The sequence below is a fragment of the Oncorhynchus clarkii genome, chromosome 23, assembly GCF_045791955.1.
Source record: "Oncorhynchus clarkii lewisi isolate Uvic-CL-2024 chromosome 23, UVic_Ocla_1.0, whole genome shotgun sequence".
NCBI lineage: Eukaryota > Metazoa > Chordata > Actinopteri > Salmoniformes > Salmonidae > Oncorhynchus > Oncorhynchus clarkii.
This window is the reverse complement of record NC_092169.1, coordinates 6,968,140-6,992,466: the sequence shown is the minus strand read 5'-3', so window position 1 is coordinate 6,992,466 and position 24,327 is coordinate 6,968,140. Positions and strand designations below refer to the sequence as shown.

Genomic DNA, 24,327 nt, shown 5'->3' with positions numbered 1-24,327 from the left:
TCTGTCTCTCTACCCGGTCTCTCTGTCTCTCTGCCCGGTCTCTCTGTCTCTCTGCCCGGTCTCTCTGTCTCTCTGCCCTGTCTCTCTGCCCTGTCTCTCTCTCGGTCTCTCTGCCCGGTCTCTCTGTCTCTCTGCCCGGTCTCTCGGTCTCTCTGCCCGGTCTCTCTGTCTCTCTGCCCGGTCTCTCTGTCTCTCTGCCCGGTCTCTCTGTCTCTCTGCCCGGTTTCTCTGTCTCTCTGCCCGGTCTCTCTGCCCTGTCTCTCTGCCCTGTCTCTCTGCCCTGTCTCTCTGCCTCTCTCTCGGTCTCTCTCTCGGTCTCTCTCTCGGTCTCTCTGCCCTGTCTCTCGGTCTCTCTGCCCCTCTCTCGGTCTCTCTGCCTCTCTCTCTGTCTCTCTGTCTCTCTCTCGGTCTCTCTGTCTCTCTCTCGGTCTCTCTGTCTCTCTCTCGGTCTCTCTGTCTCTCTCTCTGTGTCTCTCTCTGTGTCTCTCTCTGTGTCTCTCTGTGTCTCTCTGTGTCTCTCTCTGTCTCTCTCTGTGTCTCTCTGTGTCTCTCTCTGTCTCTCTCTGTCTCTCTCTGTCTCTCTCTGTCTCTCTGTCTCTCTCTGTCTCTCTCTGTCTCTCTGTGTCTCTCTGTGTCTCTCTCTGCCCTCTCTCTATCCCTCTGCCCTCTCTCTATCCCTCTGCCCTCTCTCTCTCCCTCTGCCCTCTCTCTCTCTCCCTCTGCCCTCTCTCTCTCTCTCTGCCCTCTCTCTCTCTCTCTCTGCCCTCTCTCTCTCTCTCTCTGCCCTCTCTCTCTCTCTCTCTGCCCTCTCTCTCTCTCTCTGCCCTCTCTCTCTCTCTCTGCCCTCTCTCTCTCTCTCTGCCTCTCTCTCTCTCTGCCTCTCTCTGTCTCTGCCTCTCTCTGTCTCTGCCTCTCTCTGTCTCTGCCTCTCTCTCTCTCTGCCTCTCTCTCTCTCTGCCTCTCTGTCTCTGCCTCTCTGTCTCTGCCTCTCTGCCTCTCTGTCTCTGCCTCTCTGTCTCTGCCTCTCTGTCTCTGCCTCTCTGTCTCTGCCTCTATGTCTCTGCCTCTATGTCTCTGCCTCTCTGTCTCTGCCTCTCTGTCTCTGCCTCTCTGTCTCTGCCTCTCTGTCTCTGCCTCTCTGTCTCTGCCTCTCTGTCTCTCCTCTCTCTCTTTCCTCCCTGTCTCTCGCTCACCACTGCCACGGACCAGGAACATAATTAATTACCATAAATCCATGGGCCAGCTCTTTTGTAATCCTAACCCAGGCAATAATGCCTCCCCTGAAGGAATCAGTCAGCCCCACAAAAGAACAGTGCGGGAGAAAACAGTAGCGCGGGCCAATATGACAGAACAAAGGAAGACTAATTGGGCAGAGTGGAGACAGGGGAACTGAGGAGGGAGGTTGGCGGGGGTCTATGGGAACTTAGAGGGTGGTACAGGCTACTTAGGAAGGTGGTTATATCCTAGCTTTAAAACGTGTGCGTGTGCAAGTGCGAGTGTGTGTGTATGCGCCTGTGTGTGTGTGTGCGTGTGTGTGTACACTGGCATGTGAACAGCTAAAAGCCATTCCATTATTTATCTCTTCTTGGCACCGTTCCTAATAATTTATTTCCGTCAGTGAGTCACTGTGAAGAAACCGAACACAGCAGGCGCAAAAGGAAGCTAGGTTGAAGACCCGGTTTCTGATGACCCGCTGAGGTTGCTGTAGAATAATGAGATGTAAAGACGGGTCTCTAGTTTCACAATGAGGGAGTGTACCATACAGAAAGTCTTGTCAAGATGAAACACCTCCACTCTGAATCCAAGTTGGGAGCTATTGCAGTGAGTGGCGGCATCTGTAATAGTCGGGGAAAGTGAGGGCGGAGAAACGAGAAGAGAGATTAACAGTGACTGGGCTCCTCATGTCAGTGTAACAGTGTCAACGGTTTAAAGGCAGTGGGTTTTCTTCAAAAGGAAAAGAAATGTACAACTCTGGATACATGGCTCAGTCAGGCTGGTTCAACCTGCTACTGCTGAAAGCTTTAAGACTGAACATTCTTCTACACCATCTCTCTCTCTCTGGATATGAGCGTCTGCTAAATGACCATTTTCTTTTAACTAGGCAAGTCAGTTAGGAACAAATTCTTATTTACAATGACAACGTACCCCGGCCAACCCTAACCCGGATGACACTGGGCCAATTGTATGCCGCCCTATGGGACTCCCAATCACGGCTGGTTGTAACACAACACCTGGAATCGAACCATGGTCTGTAGTGGCGCTTTTAGCATTGAGACGCCGTGCCTTTGACCACCGCGCCACTCGGGGAGCCCAACTACAATGTCAATGTAGAGTCCAATCAGAGAAACGCGCGCACACACTGGGCAGGGATATGAGGTTGAGGGTATAAAGTTAGGAGCATAAGAATGTGATGTTTCCTGAAATCCAGACGACTTCTTGATTGTGTAAAAAGGCTCCTTGTCAAAGGATTTATGAGGAACGACACATCCAGGGTCAGGCTGTGTGGCTATTGTTCCAGCACTCTCGTTTGCAACATTCCAGCACAGAACCGGAACTCTGTCGGCAATAAGGATTATACCCCCCTACCCCTCCCCATATGATACCCACACACACACACTCCCACACACACACACACTCCCATACGATACCCCCACACACACACACACACACACACTCACTCCCATACCCCCCCACACACACACACATACACACACTCACTCCCATACCCCCCCACACACACACATACACACACTCACTCTCATACCCCCCCCCCCCCCCCACACACACACACACACACATACGATACCCACACACACACACTCCCATACGATACCCCCACACACACACACTCACTCCCATACCCCTCCCCCCCACACACACACACTCCCATACGATACCCACACACACACACACTCACATACGATACCCACACACACACTCACTCCCATACCCTTACCCCCCCACACACACACTCCCATACGATACCCACACACACACACTCCCATACGATACACACACACACACACACACACACTCCCATACGATACACACACACACACGCAGAATGTACACACACACACCAACCGTCCACATGCTGAATGTACACACACACACACACACACACACACCAACCGTCCACATGCAGAATGTACACACAAGCACGCACACAGAATGTACACAAACACACAGATGCAAACACACATTACCAGTTGGCTCATAAAAGTGTGTTGACAGATGAAAGTCCGTGCGCATAGGATGTGTACATAGCAGTTTACTTCTCTATGGAAAGGCAAACAAAACAACGCATGTATTTTCATACTCTCGAAGCTTAAACAAACTCGACTTTGGTCCCTACCCAGCAAACTGGAAACATCCCAAGAACATTAGATTCCCATGAAGTTATAGTTAGGGTTTGATCTAACATCAGAAATGCTAATATCAATAATAACAATATCAATAATAATAATAACAACATTAGTTTTTTTCCCAGAAAATGTTTTAAATGAAATATCCTTGGAATGTCCTCCTAACGTTCACTAAAAATGTTGAGCGCAACATCTTTAACAGCCAACCGCAGAACATTCTCCAAATGTTCTCATTCGGTTTCCAGGTAACGTAATAACGCAACGGACCAGTAATGTTTGTAGAACACTCTGCCGCAACAAAATGTGAGAGCAAATAGAAATGGTTCTGAGAAAAACATTATCGGAACGTTCCGCTAATGTTGATGGAAATGTTATTCAAAACGACCCATGACAACAAGCAGGGAACATTCCCACAACGCTCTCGCAAAGTTATAGTGTGACGTTATGACATGATTGCTCCAATAACATTCCTTAAACATTCTTCAGCAAATCATGTCCGGGTTGAATCCAAATTGGCTCTGAGAAAACATTGCTGCTAACATTAGTGGACATTTCATCCGAGACACCCTACCCAGGTATAGGCTCTCCATTTTATAAATAATCATAAGTGTGAATTACTTAATTAATTAGTTGTGGATTATTAATTAATGGACATTTTTGAACCATTTTCCATTCGAGCAAATCAAGTCTGACATTTTAAAGTGGAAATGACAACTTCAGAAGCATTTTAAAACCTTGAATTCACCAGGCAGGACAATGTATCCTGCAACTGAGTGGTCAAATTAAGATCCTGTACAGGCCTAACAACCCATCAATTTTTTTTAACATGTATTTTTTTTGTTGCCTTTACTTAACCGGGGGAAACGCATTGACTCAACCGGGGGAAACTAATTTTCAAGGGTGCCCTGGGAACAACAAACCAACATAATCAGTATCAAAACAACACTATCAATTCACAATTTCAACACATCTAATATCACATCAAAAACATCAATCAAAACAAATGCAGTTCTCCTTCACCACATTCCTTCGAGACCAGAGAGTCAAGCCTCAAAGTGGCCTGCAGGTTATACCATGCACTAGGGACACAATAACTAAAGCCAATCTTCCCGGACTCCGTGGAGACTTCTAGAACCAGCCAGTCTTGAGAGCGAGTCGGGTGGTGGCTGGATTTCCAATTAAGAAGTGAGTTGAGGTAGTTAGGGAGTTTCTGGAGAACTGCTTTATAAACAAATAGCAGCCCATGTTGGGCCCTTCTGGTAGTCAGACTCCCAGACAACTGAAGTATACAAAAGGCAATGACGTGTACAAACATGTTCTCCAATGATAAAACGCAGGGCTGTGTGATAGATTGAATCTAAAGGTTTCAAAACAGAGGCTGCTGCGTGCATGTAGATGATATCACCATAGTCAAGTACTGGGATGAGCAAAGCTTGAACAATCTTCCTCCTGTTTCAAAAGTAAGGCAAGATTTATATCTATAGAGGAAACCGATCTAAATTCTCAGCTGCTTTGTTCGTTTTTCAATGTGTGTTTTAAAAGACAGCTCATCATCAGTCCAAATACCTAAATAATTAAGAGGGACTTGCTCAATTTGGGCCCCCTTCAAGGTGCAGCGACACAGATCTTTAGGGTCAATTTCACAAGACCTGGAGAACAACATAAACTTGGTTTAAACAACATTTGGCACTCATTTAAGATCAGTGGGCGATTCCTGCTGCACTGAGGGCGCACGGGAATAAATAACTGTGTCATCCACATAGAGATGTAGGTACCAGTTATTATTATTATTCAGGGACAAATCATTTATGTAAATAGTGAACAGTAAAGGGACTAGTATTGAGCCTTGTGGCACTCCTTTAGACTGAACTCCATCAGCAGATGTACATTGACTTTTGTTGTGCAGGTAATTTTTAACCAGCCGCAGGCCGCTTGGTCTAGACCACGTGTCAAACCTCATTCCACGGAGGGCCGAGTGTCTGTGGGCTTTCGCTCCTCCGTTGTACTAGATTGATGAATTAAGGTCACCAATTTTGGATAGCCTCGGCAGCAGGAGTGCGTGATCAACCGTATCGAATGCTTTCGACAGATCAATACGAAGGGCAGCGCAGTGCCGTTTCCTGTCTAGCGCATTAACTGTGTAATTTATGACTAGAGAGGCAGCTGAGATGGTGCTGTGGCCTGGTCTAAAGCCTGACTGGTGAGCATTCAGAATGCATTATCCCTCAAAAAAAAAGGCTGCAGCTGAGAATTCAAATGTGTTCGCTAAACGTGAACGTTTTGAGATGATAATCATTAAGATCGCAGGGATCGCCACCTTTCTGGAGCGGGAGAACACAAGGGCCGCCTTCCACAGCGTAGGAATAATACCCAAGAGAATGCATAGAGAACATTCCAAGGGTGTATATTGATAACAACAAAACAGCCCAGCAAACCTGGGAACATTCCCAGAACATTAGCCAACATTCCCACGATGTTCTAGTTAGGTTTGAAGCTAACATTAGGACGGTAACGCCCCCACAAACATTTAAATCGCGTTTTTACGAGGTTGCCTGGGCATGTAATAACACGCTCCGGTGATGTTCTTAGACAAGATGTTGGAGCAAGAGAAGTGGTTACGACGAAACATTGCAGGAACGTTCTGCTAACGCTAATGGATATGTTACTCAAAAACACCCATAACAACAAGCAGGGAACATTCCTCCAATGGTCTCATAAAGTTACAGTGTGAAGACAGCTTGGCTGTCAAAACGTTGGCTATTAAAAGTATTGCATGTGAGCTCCTAGATTACAGCAGCTCTTCTTTGCTTTTTATAGTTGTGACATTATGCCTAGTGGTTAGAGCGTTGGACTAGTAACCGGAAGGTTGCAAGTTCAAATCCCCAAGCTGACAAGGTACAAATCTGTCGTTCTGCCCCTGAACAGGCAGTTAACCCACTAGGCCGTCATTGAAAATAAGAATTTGTTCTTAACTGACTTGCCTAGTTAAATAAAGGTTCAAAAAAATACATCCTGCGAGACGATTGTCAAGTTTTGTAAGGTTATGACATGAAGATACAGAATTGCTCTAAAAACACACTTCCAACGACAAGCGGAAGTAGTTCTGAAAGCATTGCTGCAATGTTCTGCCAATGTTGACGTGTAATGTGACATTATTATATGAAGTTGCCAAACTTCTAAAGAAATGGCATCTCCATGTTCTTACATCATTATATTTTATGAGGGTATTGTCCAAACATTGCTATAGCTTTTTTAAAGAATGGTAGTCAAGCAGGTTTGAACCTGTGATCTGCAAGCCTTGTAGGCTACTTAGTCTTAACAGGATCCTAATGTTTCTAGTGGATTTCCCTTCGTACTGAAATTCTCCAATTATGATCCAAACTATGGCTATACACTGAGTGTACAAAGCATTAGGAACACATTCCTAATATTGAGTTGTATCCCCTTATGCCCTCAGAACAGCCTCAATTCGTCGGACTACAAGGTGTCGAAAGTGTTCCACAGGGATGCTGGCCCCTGTTGACTCAAATGATTCCCACAGTTGTGCCACATTGGCTGGATGTCCTTCGGGTGGTGGACCATTCTTGATACACACGGGAAACTGCTGTGCGTAAAACCCCAGCAGCATTGCAGTTCTTGACACATTCAACCGGTGCGCCTGGCACCTACTACCATACCCCGTTCAAAGGCACTGAAATCCGTTGTCTTTCTCACTCACCCACTAAATGGCACACATACACAATCCACGTCGCAAATGCCTCAAGGCTTAAAAATCCTTCTTTCACCTGTCTCCTCCCCACAATCTACACTAATGGATGGGATCATAGCTTGCACCTGGATTCACCTGGTCAGTCTATTACTTGGAAAGGGCAGGTGTTCCTAATGATTTGTACACTCAGTGTATGTCTTAGTATATATATATGCACATCTACAGTGCCTTTCAGAATGTATTCACACTCCTTGTTACAGCCTGAATTTAAAATGGATTACATTTATATTTGTTTTGTCACTGGCCTACACTCAATACCCCATGACGTCCAACTGGATTAGTGTTTTTCGAAATTTTGACAAATTAATTGAGTAAATAAGTATTTGACCGCTTTGTTATGGCAAGCCTAAATAAATTCAGGAGTAATAATTTGCTTAACAAGTAACATAATAAGTTGCATGGACTCCCTCTGTGTGTAATAATAGTGTTTAACATGATTTTTGAATGACTACCTCATCTTTGTACCCCACACATAAAATGATCTGTAAGGTCCCTCAGTCGAGCAGTGAATTTCAAACAGATTCAACCACAAAGACCAGGGAGGTTTTCAATGCCTTGCAAAGAACGGCACCAATAATTGGTAAATTGGTAAAAATAAAAAAAAAAGAGCAGACATTGAATATCCCTTTGAGCATGGTGAAGCTATTATTATACTTTGGAAGGTGTAGCAATACACCTAGTCACTACAAGGATACAGGCGTCCTTCCTAACTCAGTTGCCGGAGAGGAAAGAAACCACGCAGGGATTTCACAATGAGGCCAATGGTGACTTTAAAACAGTTACAGAGTTTAAAGGCTCTGATAGGAGAAAACTGAGAATGGATCAACAACATTGTTGAATTTACAGAGTGAAAAGAAGGAAGCCTGTACAGAATAATAATATTACCAAAACATGCATCCTGTTTGCAACAAGGCACTAAAGTAATATTGCAAAGAAAAGCGTGGCAAAGCAATTCACTTTCTGTCCTGAATACAAAGTGTTATTTTGGGGCAAATCCAATACAACACATTACTGAGTACCACCCTCCATATTTTCAAGCATAGTGGTGGCTGCATCATGTTATGGGTATGCTTGTAATGGTTAAGGGCTGGGAAATTTTTCAGGATAAAAAAGAAACGGGATGGAGCTAAGCACAGGTAAAATCCTACAGGAAAGCCTGGTCAGCCTGCTTTCAACCAGACACTGGGAGATGAATTCACCTTTCAGCAGGACAATAACCTAAAACACAAGGTCAAATCTACACTGGAGTTGCTTATTAAGAAGACAGTGAATATTCCTGAGTGGACGAGTTACAGTTTTGACTTAAATCTACTTGAAGATCTATGGCAAGACCTGAAAATGGTTGTCGAGCAACGATCAACAACCAATTTGACAGAGCTTGAATAATTCAGAAAAGAAAAATGCGCAAATGTTGCACAATCCAGGTATAGAAAGCTATTAGAGACTTGCCCAGAAAGGCTCACAGCTGTAATTGCTGACAAAGGTGATTCTAACATGTAATCAAGATATATTCATGTAAAAAAAATAATGTATACTATAATTTTTCTTTGACGTTACACACCATTGTGTGTAGATCGTTGACATAAAATGAAAATCAATTTTAATCCCACTTTGTAACACAACAAAATGTGGAAAAAGTCAAGGGGTGTGAATACTTTCTGAAGGCACTGCATGTGGACCTAACTGCAATCGACAAGGCAATGACTTAACATGATTTTTGAAAACATCCCAACATTACAGTATATTACATTACAGTATATAAAGAGGACTAATAGAGTAAGAAATAATAAGCATACCTATTTTTCTAGATTCACTTACCCTCTCCATTGCAAAGACAAAGACCACGACCTGGAAGGCAGAGTAAAGCTGTCAACAACTTTATCTTTTTGTTAGTCCCATCCCAGTGACGCAATGGATTCATTCCAGGGATAATGCTTATAAACTCCCAGATTTAATCCCTGTTTGTGACTATCAACAAAATATGCAAAAAATATGTTTGTACAGTAAATGTTTATGTGATTCCAGATAATTGCCATATCTGTTTCTACATGGACTGTTGCGCAATTAACTTCCTTAACAGTAAGATAACACATTATCATTATGGGAAGTATGCCATCAAAATCTGTCCTGTTGTGTACACTCCGTGGCCAGTTTATTAGGTACACCACCCCACATGGCCTTGGCGTGTTATATAAAGCAAGCAGACAGACATCAAGGCATTCAATTACTGTTCAATTGAATGTTAAAATGGGCAAAATGAGTGAGCTAAGCGATTTTGAGCGTGGCACGACCGTTGGTACCAGGCACGTTGGATCCAGCATTTCAGAAACGACTGCAGTCTTGGGCTTTTCACGCACGACAGTGTCTCGGGTGTATCAAGAATGATGCGACAAATAAAAAACATTCAGTCGGAAGAGACATTCAGTCGGAAGAGAGACATTCAGTCGGAAGAGAGACATTCAGTCGGACATTCAGTCGGAAGAGAGAGGTCGAAGGACAATAGCTAGAATCATGCAAGCTAACAGGCGGGTCACAGACAGACAAATAATGGCTCAGTACAACAGTGGTGTGCAGACCGGCATCTCGGAACGCACAACTCATCAAACCTAGTCATGGATTGGCTATTGCAGCTGAACATTGTTGCTGACCAAATCCAATAGAGCATCTTTGGGATGAGATGTAATGGGCTGTTCGCAGCGTGAATATAACACCGTCCAAACTGCAACAACTACTTGATGTCATGGACCAACATTACTGTGGAATGTTTCCAACACCTTGTACACCCATGCCCCGAAGAATTTAGGCTGTTCTGGAGGCAAAGGGGGCCCGACCCCGGTACTAGATGGGTGTACCTAATAGACTGGCAACTGAGTGTATACTGTATATCCCCACTATTTTCCTACAACCTAAAGAAATGTTTTAGGAACTTCTAAAAAACATTTTAATAAAGTGTTCTGGGAATCTTCTTGCAACATATTTTTCCAACCTAATAGAACCATTGTAAAGTTTTTGTGGACATTTTCTGTGTTTTGAGAACATATCTTTTGTATTCACCACCAGACTGTTCCCACAACCCAATGAAACATTCTGGGAACCTTTAAAGAACAGATGGAACGTGCTCTGGGAATGTTCTTGCAACCACAGGCGAATGTTTTTACAATCGTGCATAATCAGCATAACTGGATAGTTTCTGTTTTATGAGAACATTTGTGTCAACCTAACAAATGTTCTAGGAACTTTCACAGAACCAATTTTGGTTTGCTCAGTGTATTGTCCCTGCTGAGCCAGACATGCTGTCTGGCAGAATATATGCCACGAGGAGGCAGCAATTAAGGGGAACCTTAAGATTCAGCACACTAATTCAAACCACTAAGCAATGAGCTCAAGGTTAGCTGCACGGTTAACTACTGTAGTGTCGCTTGGAGACCTGCGGCAATACTGATGCAACAAACAACAAGACTGATATGTATGTAAACTATGCACAGTGTTGCTTTAACAGAGCAACTTGGAAAGTCATTCCCAGACTCTCAGAGAGACGTAGAGAGAGAGAGAGAGAGAGAGTGAGAGAGAGAGACAGAGACAGAGAGCGATGTGTAGAGAGAGAGAGAGAGAGACGTAGAGAGAGAGAGAGAGAGACGTAGAGAGAGAGAGAGAGAGAGACGTAGAGAGAGAGAGAGAGACGTAGAGCGAGAGAGAGAGACGTAGAGAGAGAGACATAGAGAGAGAGACAGAGAGAGAGACGTAGAGAGAGAGATACGTAGAGAGAGAGATACGTAGAGAGAGAGATACGTAGAGAGAGAGAGAGAGACAGAGAGAGAGAGACGTAGAGAGAGAGAGCGAGACGTAGAGAGAGAGAGATAGACGTAGAGAGAGAGAGAGAGACGTAGAGAGAGAGAGAGACGTAGAGAGAGAGAGAGAGACGTAGAGAGAGAGAGAGAGAGAGAGAGAGAGACTTAGAGAGAGAGACGTAGAGAGAGAGAGACGTAGAGAGAGAGACAGAGAGAGAGACGTAGAGAGAGAGATACGTAGAGAGAGAGAGACGTAGAGAGAGAGAAAGACATAGAGAGAGAGAGAGACATAGAGAGAGAGAGACGTAGAGAGAGAGAGAGACGTAGAGAGAGAGAGAGACGTAGAGAGAGAGAGAGACGTAGAGAGAGAGAGACGTAGAGAGAGAGAGACGTAGAGAGAGAGAGAGAGACGTAGAGAGAGAGAGAGAGAGAGAGAGAGAGACATAGAGAGACGTAGAGTGAGAGAGACATAGAGAGAGAGACGTAGAGAGACGTAGAGAGACGTAGAGAGAGAGAGACAGAGAGAGAGACGTAGAGAGACGTAGAGAGAGAGAGACATAGAGAGAGAGAGAGACGTAGAGAGAGAGATACGTAGAGAGAGAGATACGTAGAGAGATACGTAGAGAGAGAGAGAGAGACATAGAGAGAGAGAGAGAGAGAGACAGAGAGAGAGACGTAGAGAGAGAGATACGTAGAGAGAGATACGTAGAGAGAGAGAGAGACATAGAGAGACAGAGAGAGAGAGACGTAGAGAGAGAGAGAGACGTAGAGAGAGAGAGAGACGTAGAGAGAGAGAGACGTAGAGAGAGAGATACGTAGAGAGAGATACGTAGAGAGAGATACGTAGAGAGAGAGAGAGACATAGAGAGACAGAGAGAGAGAGACGTAGAGAGAGAGAGAGACGTAGAGAGAGAGAGAGAGACGTAGAGAGAGAGAGAGAGAGAGAGACAGAGAGAGAGACGTAGAGAGACGTAGAGTGAGAGAGACATAGAGAGAGAGACGTAGAGAGACGTAGAGTGAGAGAGAGAGAGAGAGAGAGAGAGAGAGAGAGATAGAGTGAGTGAGAGATACGCACACACAGCCACACACAGTGTCTCAGAGAAGGGGAGCAACTGTGGAAGCGATGTGCGAGTTGAGTAGGCAGTGTGGATATGGGACTAGAGTAGAGTAGATCTGTGTGAAGCCACTCTGATAGTCATAATAACTGTAATAGCCAGAGGGCCTCGGGCAGTTGAAGACAGAGTCTGTCTGAACGCTATTGTAAGGACAATGGCCTGTGTGGTTGGTTATGTTTGTGTGCTCATGTACGTGTGTAAAGCAGAGAGGCAGAGAGGCAGAGAGAGAGAGAGAGAGAGAGAGAAAGAGAGACGTAAACAGAACGTTTAGAGTAGGTGTATGTATCTGTGATATTTTTCACCAGCTTATGGTGCCAGCAGCAGCAGAAGGACGAGGAGGCGGCAGTGCCACTACTGCTGCCAGGGACAGACAGTGCAGCCCTCATCTGGCCCCCGTCCTAGTCTGCTGCCTTTATTACCACTGATCATGGACGCACAATTCATTAAGCTAACCTGGCGAGCCTCCTTCCCACAGCATCAGAGCACACAACAGAACACTAATGTCTGTCACACTGAGAGACACTGAGGCAATCACTGCCCAGCGCTGCTGAGACCCCGCCCACTCTAAGGCTGTAGACACCACCTGCTGTGCCAGGGCTGACCTTACACCAAGCTCTCCACTTCCAGGGCTGACCTTACACCAAGCTCTCCACTTCCAGGGCTGACCTTACACCAAGCTCTCCACTTCCAGGGCTGACCTTACACCAAGCTCTCCACTTCCAGGGCTGACCTTACACCAAGCTCTCCACTTCCAGGGCTGACCTTACACCAAGCTCTCCACTTCCAGGGCTGACCTTACACCAAGCTCTCCACTTCCAGGGCTGACCTTACACCAAGCTCTCCACTTCCAGGGCTGACCTTACACCAAGCTCTCCACTTCCAGGGCTGACCTTACACCAAGCTCTCCACTTCCAGGGCTGACCTTACACCAAGCTCTCCACTTCCAGGGCTGACCTTCCACCAAGCTCTCCACTTCCAGGGCTGACCTTACACCAAGCTCTCCACTTCCAGGGCTGACCTTCCACCAAGCTCTCCACTTCCAGGGCTGACCTTCCACCAAGCTCTCCACTTCCAGGGCTGACCTTACACCAAGCTCTCCAACGATCGCTATATTCCTATTCTCAGAATTCAACTTTGGTACTTTCAATTTGAACATAGCAGGATTGTCTGTCGTAACTGAGAAAGACCCACCCGGCGTATGAATGTTTTGTGTGGTTTCGCGTAGCCCTGCTAGAACTGGAGCTCCTAACACTCGTCCTATGGCTACGTGAGTTAGTGTGGGAGCGCTCCTGCCTAATGGTTATCTATTGGCTGGCTGCTGTGGTGGTGCTGTGTTTCCACACCGCCTTCTGCATTCCACAAGACCCAATCTGTGTCGGCAGGCATTTGTTTCACTTAAGGAGTGTGTGCGCGGCACGAGACAGTACGCAGAGGACAAGGACACCGGCTTCATCTAATAAAATACGCGCGGGTAGCGAGGAACCCGATAACCACTGCAACAACAACGCCCTTCAGTCACAGAGAGGCGGAGAGAGAGAGAGAGAGAGAGAGAGAGAGAGAGAGAGAGAGAGAGAAAAGACAGAAGACTAAACAAGTGAGAGGGAAGGAGGGGAAGACAGAGAAAGAGACTGGGAACAAGAGAGATGGACGAACAGAGGAAGGGCAAGAGGGGGTCATTGACGGTGCTTTATGATGCGAGAAAGACCAGTAGTTTTGATTTACCCTGTCGTACAGTTCATCACTAACACCATAGTGGTTAGGCTAAAAAGAGAGCCTCGCCCCGCTCTGTGGTGGGAGATATGATACAGATAGAGCAGCTGGGTTTCTGCAGGATGGCGAGCTGAAGCAGATGTGGAGGGGGGGGCAGGAGACCACAACATGGATATCAGAGACACTTGTTTTATTTTTCTGCCAGCGCCCCCACTGGGACTCTGTGGAAGAGCTCAGATAACCATCTCCACTAACACCACTTGTCCAAATAGAAGGCAGGGCCCTGCTTATACAGTGGAAACAAAAAAACGGACCTTTCTCCGAAAAGAGATGGGAAATAAATAAATGTCTGTGTGTGTGTGTGTGTGTGTGTGTGTGTGTGTGTGTGTGTGTGTCCGTGTGTGTGTATTTGTCTATGTGTCCGTGCGTATGTATGTCTAAGAGGAGCCCCTGGTCCCAGACCACCTCCCAGTGCTCCTCTCCCATCCTACAGGGGCCAGGGTTAGAGGATCACACCGCCCCAACATGGTCACGTTTCAGGGACAGGGCCAGGCTGGACTGGGGGCCCATCTAGCCCCACAGATCTGAGGCCAAGGACAATGTTTGAACACCTGCCCCTCCCAGAGCGACAGTGCAGCTTGGGGGAATGATTGTTGTTTCCCAATAGGAGGAAATATCTGAGATCTTCAGACGGCCCTGCAGACTAGTGGACACACCCTTGGAGGGTAGTAGTACTGCTCATGGACACAGTAGGGAAACACACTCTACCAGTTTTACACAATGACTGGAGCCTGTATCAATGGAAGGCATCTGAGAAAAGACGAAGAGATTAGGGCGGTCAATTGCTGAAATGATCAATAACGAGAGAAAATGAAGTAAGGTTTTACTTTGTAAATAGCAATCTGTGTGTGAGGGTGAGTTTATAGTGCCTGAGTGTGTGTGTGTGTGTGTGTGTGTGTGTGTGTGTGTGTGTGTGTGTGTGTGTGTGTGTGTGTGTGTGTGTGTGTGTGGTCTTGTTCTTCCATCCTCGTGGTGGCTTGAAATCCCCAAAAGTCCACACAAGGATAGTAAAACCGTGTGGGGACATTTTAAGGTTAAGGGTTAGAATTAGGGTTAGGGGTTAGGTTTAGGGTTCAAATTATAGGTTAAAGTTAGGGTTAGGTTTAAGGTTAGGGGTTAGGGGAAATAGGATTTTAAATGGATATACATTTTAGGTCCCCAAGACCAAACAAGTGTGTGGTTGTGTTTGAGTGTGTGTGGTTGTGTGTATGTGTGTGTGTGCTCGCCTTACCTTCTTCTTGTCCCTCATGGAGCCTTTTCCGCGCACCATGATTTTACATCCTGTCTCTGCCTCCAGCTGCTTGGCTGTCAGCCCCCGTGGTCCCAGGATACGGCCCACAAAGTTAAACTGCCAGAGAGAGAAACACACACACACACACACACACACACACACACACACACACACACACACACAAATTAGAACCTGGGCTTAGAACCAGAGCAGTTCTTCAACATAGTCAACAGGGCACTTTATCATTGATAAGTATGAGGACATAGTAGACAGTTGAAACATCTGTAATGGAAACATTAACTGATTATCTCAACCCTGATGTTGAGAAGAGAGCGGGATCAGATTCAAAGATATGGAAACACAGAGAAAGAACGAGAGAACAAGGCGATGATGCAGACGAGGTAGCCCCTCGCTTGACCCTCCCACCTCGCTGTAATCTCACGCCCTCATCACCCGCCTGGCGCTCTTACACAATGACGCTCGATGGCGGCTGAAAAGCAGCCGATATCGGGAGTGTCTTGCGACCAGACGCCGCTGACAAGATAAGGCTCAGCAATCGTTTCGCCCATCGATCAGCAGCTCCTCCCTGCTCTTCTCCTCACTGGACTTTACACTGCCTGTCAGTCAAGACTCATGAGGGCTGCTGCATATCGATGAGCTGGGACTGAGACTGACACACAGACAGGTCCTGGGCCTTAAAGGACAAGAGAGACGGACTGACTGACTTTCCAAGTTTATAGCAACAAGACCTACTGGATTCAAACGAAACAGAGCAAGAACAATTAACGTTTTTAAAGATTGGCATTCACCATTATCTCCGCTGATCACTTCATGTCAATACAGATGTGAGATCTTAATTTGAGCCGTTTTGCTACAGCAGGAAAATAATCCCGCAGCAACAGGAAATGTGAATTATTATGTGGACTCGGTAGCGGTACTCCTTGTATATAGCCTCGTTATTGTTATTTATAGTGTTACTCTTTTCTATTTTTATTAGCACATTTGATACTTTTTGACTCTAACTTTAACTCTTTTTAACTTTAACTTTAAGCAATTAACGGTAAAGAAAACAGTTCAAGTCTACACCTGTTGTATTCGGCACATGTGACAAATAAAATTGTATTTGTTTTTAATTATAATGAATGGACATTTTTGAATGGGTTGATACATTTTTTCGTGTGGGGGAAATCAAGTCAGAATTGTAAAAAGTGGAAAATGCTAAGTTGAGAAGTCTTTTTTTAAACCTGATATACACCACAAGTTTTACATTTCCAGCAACAGGGTGATCAAATTAAGATCCTACATCTGTACATTCACTTTGACAGTGTTTTGAATCAGAGTCGACTTGACACTACAGGATGTGAGTGACGAAGAGCTGTGGGAAACATATGGACTACTATGGTTACTCCCTCCTCTGTGGCTATCAAAGTGCTGTGCTTGAAGTATTGACAATCCATTCAAATGAGGTCCGGAAGATTTTACTGAGTTACAGTTCATATAAGGAAATCAGTCCATTTAAATAAATTCATTCGGCCCTAATCTATGGATTTCACATGACTGGGAACACAGATCTGTGGATTGAGGCCGGTTGAACGTACTGGAAAATTCTCTAAAACTACATTGGAGGCGGCTTATGGTAGAGAAATAAACATTCAATTATCTGGCAACAGCTCTGGTTGACATTCCTGCAGTCAGCATGCCAATTGCACGCTCCCTCAAAGCTTGAGACATTTGTGGCATTGTGTTGTGAGACAAAACTGCACAAGGTGAACCTCTATAACTTTCATGCTGTTTAATCAGCTTCTTGATATGCCACACCTGTCAGGTGGATGGATTATCTTGGCAAGGGAGAAATGCTCATTAACAGGGATATAAACAAATTTGAGCGCAACATTTGAGAGAAATACACTTCTTGTGCATATGGACAATTTCTGGGATCTTTCATTTCAGCTCATGAAACATGGGACCAACACTTTACATGTTGCGTTCATATTTTTGTTCAGTGTATATTGTCCTTCTGCTGGCTCTGCGTCTCTCGTGCCCAAAGTTGTGTACTGTGCGATGAGCAAGAGCAATGCCCTTCTTTTAATTTTGCTCTCTCCCTCCCCCCTTTTCCTCTCGTCTCTCCCTCGCTATGGAAATTCTGTCCATCGGCAACATGACGATCTATTTGCTTACCTTTGACTACCAACCCGAAAGAAAGTACAGAATATACAAGAAATGCCTACAAACATTGTGGAATCTCCAGTTTCACCCTCCAAACCTCTAAAGGACTGAGGTGTACAGAATAAACAGACCCCATGCTGTCCTTTCTGTGTGTTTCAGCACCTCGCTGAAAGCCCAGTTGTTTTAGCCGTTTGTCAGCTGCCAAAGTAAGGAGTTTGCACCTGGCATGGTTGAAAAGGGCACATTCTGCTGCTCTGCCATGCACTATGTCCCTATACACAACACACACACACACACACACACACCACTCTCCAACGAGAAGAAATAACAAAGACAATATCTCAGCATAGAGACACAGGTCACTCCATAGAAACACAGGTCCCTCCATAGAGACACAGGTCCCTCCATAGAGACACAGGTCCCTCCATAGAGACACAGGTCACTCCATAGAGACACAGGTCACTCCATAGAGACACAGGTCACTCCATAGAGACACAGGTCACTCCATAGAGACACAGGTCACTCCATAGAGACAGCTTTCTGCATAATCCTCCATGCCTGCAATTTAAGACAATCTCACTTTGATTGGGCATCCCAGAGCTATACAGGTTTTTGCATGACGGTGCTCGAGAGCTCAGTCAGCGGTGTCCTTCTAGTCAATCACGCTTTCTTGTCTCCTGGATAAAAAAAAAATGTGTTCCTTTTGAGCCTGAACAATCATAGAAACCACGGGACTTCCTCATCTTCACAAGTACAGCTCAGCTCAAATTCACCGGGAAGGTAAATCAAAAAGCCAGGCTACAGGAGTTATCTCCACTCTCTTGACGCAGGTCTCCCTGTACCATGATGCCGTCGTGTTCGGTGCAATACAGAGACACCAGTCACGGAACAACCATCCCTTTCAGTCTACAATTCAGAAGAAAACCTTTGGCGCAGCTGCCAGGAGATTCTGCATCGAGGCAGGCTCGCTCTCTCTCTCTCTCTCTCTTACACCTTGACTGTCATGATGATGATGAAGATCACCATCAACCTCAACATCACGATGACCATCTACTGGACCCCCCCCCCCCCCCCTGTATTTTCCCTACCTACAACATTTCAACAAAATATCTGAGCCGTCGGAACCCTTCTGGTGTTCCAAAGCATGAAAAGCCAAACGCATTAGCATAGTCAAACATCCCCTCCTCCGTTAAAAAAAAACTAAAAAAACAGGTCATGAAAGAGCATCTGACTTATTCATGGTGACACAACCCGGGCGCAACAAAAAGTGCAAGTGACAGCATGAAGGTGAAAGGGGGACTCGAAGCAACACTTCTCAACCCCCTCTGGTCTCCCTCCGGTCTGCCTCTGTCACCTGCATGTTGATATCCTTCCTTTAGGAGCATCCCTCTCTCCTCTCCTCCTCTGCCCAGCTTTTGTGTTCCAAGTCTCCTAACCCATCATGCCAAGTAGAGTACCTTGATGCATTTGGCAGTGATGAATGCCTCCGAGTAGTTTTGAGGTGGGGAATTGGGGATCGTGAGGCTGTGTGTGTTTTGAGAGGACAGTCGTGTGTGTGTCTGTGTGTGTGTGCTTTCCCTGCGCGTGCATGTGTTTTGAGAGGACAGTAGTGTGTGTGTCTGTGTGTGTGTGCTTTCCCTGCGCGTGCATGTGTTTTGAGAGGACAGTAGTGTGTGTGTCTGTGTGTGTGTGCTTTCCCTGCGCGTGCATGTGTTTTGAGAGGGCAGTCGTGTGTGTGTCTGTGTGTGTGTGCTTTCCCTGCGCGTGCATGTGTTTTGAGAGGACAGTAGTGTGTGTGTCTGTGTGTGTGTGCTTTCCCTGCGCGTGCATGTGTTTTGAGAGGACAGTAGTGTGTGTGTCTGTGTGTGTGTGCTTTCCCTGCGCGTGCATGTGTTTTGAGAGGACAGTAGTGTGTGTGTCTGTGTGTGTGTGCTTTCCCTGCGCGTGCATGTGTTTTGAGAGGACAGTAGTGTGTGTGTCTGTGTGTGTGTGCTTTCCCTGCGCGTGCATGTGTTTTGAGAGGGCAGTCGTGTGTGTGTCTGTGTGTGTGTGCTTTCCCTGCGCGTGCATGTGTTTTGAGAGGACAGTAGTGTGTGTGTCTGTGTGTGTGTGCTTTCCCTGCGCGTGCATGTGTTTTGAGACGAGGAGAATAAAAAAAGGGCAGAATTGGAATCCCATCTCCCATCTTGTCAAGTGAAATCTGGGTGAGGGACTGGCAAGGTGAGAGAGGGGATTTGCGTGAAGGTTATCAGCATTGGTAGGGTTAGTGTGCTTCAGACAGGAATCGTCTTTGTGGAGGGTGCCACCCTACCCCTCACGTCCCTCTTCCAGTAGGGCTGAGACGATACCAATTTCGCAAATCCTCGTTAGTACCGTGGCAAGGAAACAAAACACACAATTTCACTTCTTTAGGAAGACATGTCGTCACCCACAGTCACAGGACACTGTATTTGACACACAGCGGGCTTTTTAACGGCCCAAAGAGTTTGGCCTGCTTTGTGTTCTCATTTATGCCATGGGGGGGGGGGGGTATCATCCCAGCCTGGTATCATCCCAGCCTTAACTTCCTGTATTTAACCTTTTCTGTCAGACGTCGAGTGATCCGCATGGCAGCTGCAGCTCACTCAGGATCACACTGGGCATTCTCTTCCTGTTAAAGAACCAACACAGGGCCGCACAGCAGGTGCACTGGGGTCAAACACATACTGTATTTATGTCCACTGTCCGCGTGTTTATAAAGCAAGTGAGTCTCTTGGCCCAACTGCACAATTTCCGACATTTCTAGGGTGGACGGGTGGGACACTGGACCGGGTGGATGGAGTAAGTTCAAATCATTGCAGTAAAATAGTGGATCCAAACCCCCATCCATAGTATTGATCAGAGCAGCCAGCTGGAGAGGCCAACAGGACAGAGACAGATTGAGTCAGTGGCCCCAGCAATGACACAACCCACCTCCACTCCTCCCCCTAAACTAAGAGAGAGAGGGAAGTGGAGAGTGAGAAAATCCATTGAAGCTAATGGAATGTCTAATATCTGCTTTTAAAGGACTCGCCCTATTTATCCAATCTGGGCAGTGGAGATTAAGTATGTTTTCCATCAACTACAATAAAAACCTAAAGTAATTAAGGCCATTTTAAACCGAGAGCATGCTGGACCAATCGGCACACACTCACACTGATCTCATTGTTTTATGAAGATAAACGAGCTACTTTAATAGGCAAATTAATTACTGCGTGACTTCTAATAGCACTCTGCTCTAATTCCCTTCTGCAGGATTGTCTTTTGTTTTCATTATTACGGAGGACCAGAGGGCGAGCGTGCAGGAAGAAAGGCCAGATAGCTCTTTCAAGAGGTGAGTGTGTGTGGGAATGTGCGTGTGATTATTGACCTTCTCATAATTTACCTTTCAAATATCTTTTATGCATGTTTGAACATGAAACAGGGTTTTCCGTAAGCAACTTTTTTTCCCAATTCATTAATTAAACTAGGCTTTTTTTCACTTAAACGTTTCAATTCAAGGGTCAGAAAAGTCCTTATAGCCTTCTCCCGCTAGAATGAACAACATGCATTTTCTAGTGATCTTTGGGCAGGACAGGCACTTGTCAATCACAAAGCGAGCAAGGACGGGGAAACACTGCCGGTTTGTCAGAATGCTGTCTGTCCCGCCTCTCGGTACGCGCGTTATCGTTGTGCGCTGTGGTTGGCTGACGAGAGGGGGGGAGGGGGCTGTCTGCAGTTGAATTTCTTCCACAGAGGGAGAGCATGATGCTTCATCGTCTCCTGTGAGTGAATTTACACGCCCCATGAAATCCACTTCATTGTGAATTATTATTTTATTTTGCCTGTTTCGTAGGCCTATAGTCAGTCACAGTCTCAGGGCGCATAGGCTATTTGCTGTTCTTTGATTGACAGCTTGCGTTGGCTAGTGTATAAAAGGTGTCGAACTGACCGAAATAAAGTCAATCTCCTATATGCCTTTGCGATCCATAAATCATGCAACGTAGTTATGTGCCCACGGTAGCGCTCCAGGACAAGTTAACCCCAACAAGAACTGCTCCCCGGGCGCCGATGACCTGGACGTCGATTATGTCAGCCCCCCGCAGCTCTCGGATTCAGAGGGGTTGGGTTAAACGCTGAAAACTTATCTTCACATGAATGCATTCAGTTGTAATTCCCCTTTCCCTTGAAAGTGACTCGTCAGTGTAGCCTAGTGATGGGCAAGCGGCTCTTTTTGAACAGATATTTTAGGTGAACGGAAACCGAATCGCATCGATGAGCGAGCCGTTCTTTTGGCTCCTCCATTTGCATACTGGAAGGCTGCTTCTTGGCGATTATCTGCAGATAAATTATGAAAACATTAAATGAGAAAGTTACAGGGGCATAAATATCATCCCCTCCCAAAAATGCTCACCTCCCCTGTTATTGTAATGGTGAGAGGTTAGCATGTCTTGGGGGTTTGATCTTTGTGTCTCTAACTTACTCACTCATCGTTATTCACGATTCATCCATGATTACCTGTAATCATGGTAGCATCCAGATTAATGTAGAGGTGTTCAGAAACATATTCTATTCTTATTTACAATAAAAGTGATTCCAAAATGACACTACATGATTTACCATTCATTTCTATTGGGCAGAAAATAATCTGAAACACAACCAAAACAAACTGCAAATGCACCCAACAAGTGTGTAGAGGTACACGCTTGATATAGTCATTGTGTGCTTGGAATATGGGACAAAACACTATACTTTTGACTACTTTAATACACAGAAGTGAATTTGTCCAAATACTTTCGGTCCCCTAAAAATCGGGGGGACTATGTACAAAAAGTGCTGTAATTTCTAAACGGTTCACCTGATATGGATGAAAATACCCTGAAATGAAAGCTGACAGTCTGCACTTTAACCTCATAGTCATTGTACCATTTCAGATCCAAAGAACTGGAGTACAGAACCCAAAACAACTAAACATTTGTCACTGTCCAAATACTTTTGGCCCTCACTGTACATGGAACTATCCAAAAAAAGTGCTACCGAATCTTCTAACTGACTCTTCATAAGCAAAGGATTTTCCTCCCCATAACCATAGATTTAGTAGAATGCCATATTGGCATTTCGTCATCCGTTTGAGCAGTGTGTGTTGGATGACAGAATGAGGTGAGCCTCATCCCCTCCCGGGTGATGATGCTATGTGTCAGCTTAGCAGTCCTAATGTTCTAATGAACCCTAATTAACCTTCATTAGCCATGCTTGTGACCCACAACGCCTGTGTTGCTGTGTTGCTGGCACCTTCCTATCTCCCCTGCGTCTAGCTCGGTTTCTTATCATCACAATAATGAGGGGGCTAATTTATACGGCATAGTTCACCTAATCCCAGACAGCCCCCCCCCCCCCCCCACCCTTTTACTCACTTCTCAATCTTCTCTGCACCTCAAGTGGACCTCACGCAGCATGGATGGGAGGGAGGACTGACCTCTTAAAGTCAAGGTCACTCCTCCCAGCCCTCTCTCCCTCTGTCTCTCTCTCTCACACACAAACAAGTGTGCGGACAAACACACACACACACATAAACCACCTACGCAGGGACAACACACGCCCACCCTCCACCCCCCACACAAAAAACACTGGAAAAAGCAGCTGCTCAATCTAGTCCCAGTCCAGTTTGGGTCTCTCTGCGTCACTCAATTAAAAGTAAGACACCTGGAGTGATGGATAAATTACATCCACTAATGCTGTCTCCCTGCTAGAGTGCTTATTCTTCAAATAGGGAGAGAGAGGGAGACACAGTACATACATAGCACATGCGCATATGCACACACACACACACACACACACACACACACACACACACACTTCCAAATTGCCTATCTCCACTCTCTATTCTTCCCTCTCTGTCTGTCTGTCTCTCTCCCTCCCTCCCTGTCCCTTTCCCTCCCTCTCTCCCTCCCTCCCTCCCTCCCTCCCGGTCTCTTCCCCCACCCTCTCTCTCTCCCTCCCCGTCTCCCTCCCTCCTTGAGGTGTGTGAAGGATGGCCAAGGCCAAATGAGAGGACTGTGGGAGAATGAATCCAGCCACACATGCTTCTAATGATTAATAAATCAGTGATGGTCTCTCTCTCTCTCTCATCTCTGCTGTGGACGAGCATGACCCAGAAAAGGACACGCAGCAGCCAAATGATTGATGACAACAGCTCATTTCCATTGCCTGTCCCTCTCCTTCAACCTCACACTGTTGTATTGAGCACAATTAAAAGCTTTGTCCCCACAAACTCCTGAAATGTATTTATAGTCCACTGGAAAACAATACATTAACCACACTATTCCCCCTTTCTTTTTCAACACACACACCCTCTCTTTCTCACCCACACACACACACACACACACACACACACACACACACACACACACGAGAGAAATACCCAAACAAAAACAAAAACTCAGTGTGAGGCAATGCTCTCCTGGATTCCTGTCTTTCATTGCCTAATAACATTGTTCAGCAAATTGGAATGGGTGTGGGCTGCCAAAACAGTGGCAGCAGTGCTGCGAGGAGTTTGAAGGGGGAAATTCATTTCCGTGCCGCTGCTCTCCTGTCCCAGTGACGAGGGTGAGACCCGAGAGAATGTCTTCTCTCTTTATCAGACAGACCAGGCCACGACTCCCCTGCCCCAATTCCCCCAACTCATCTCACACACACATTCATCATCAACTCGCCCACCCACACAGTGGTAGGTTCCCTCATATCAAGGGCACACACTTACTACGTTGTGAAATCTGTTATGAATGTATTGTAATTATAATTGGTTTTTAAAATGTATAATTGCCTTAATCTTGCTGGACCACAGGAAGAGTAGATGGGATTCCATAATAAATACAAACATCAACATCTCTCCCACCCTATCCTTGATTGTGACACTTCCACTCCCTCCTTAAACCCCACCATTACTCCCTCTAACCCTCCTCCCTCACCAGGGTAGCACCCCATGCCTGCCCTTAACCATCACCCCCCCCAGGTGGAGGTAATGGGTATCCCTCAGTAACCCCCCTCCCCTACATTTACGCACGCACCATCCCTCTCTACCCCCACCCTCGCATGCCACCTGGTGCTAGAATTGGAGTGCTTCAGA

At 45.9% G+C, this 24,327-nt stretch overlaps 1 protein-coding gene across 2 annotated transcripts in view; it reads right to left on the bottom strand.

Moving 5' to 3' along the window:
* The window catches only part of LOC139381953 (protein quaking-B-like), a 91,963-nt gene that overhangs the window by 33,011 nt on the left and 34,625 nt on the right, over positions 1–24,327 (bottom strand). For both annotated transcript variants that reach the window (XM_071125839.1, XM_071125838.1), the window contains exon 3: positions 15,039–15,155. In XM_071125839.1, coding sequence (XP_070981940.1) covers positions 15,039–15,155 — 117 coding nt within the window. The remainder of the gene's footprint in view (positions 1–15,038; positions 15,156–24,327) is intronic.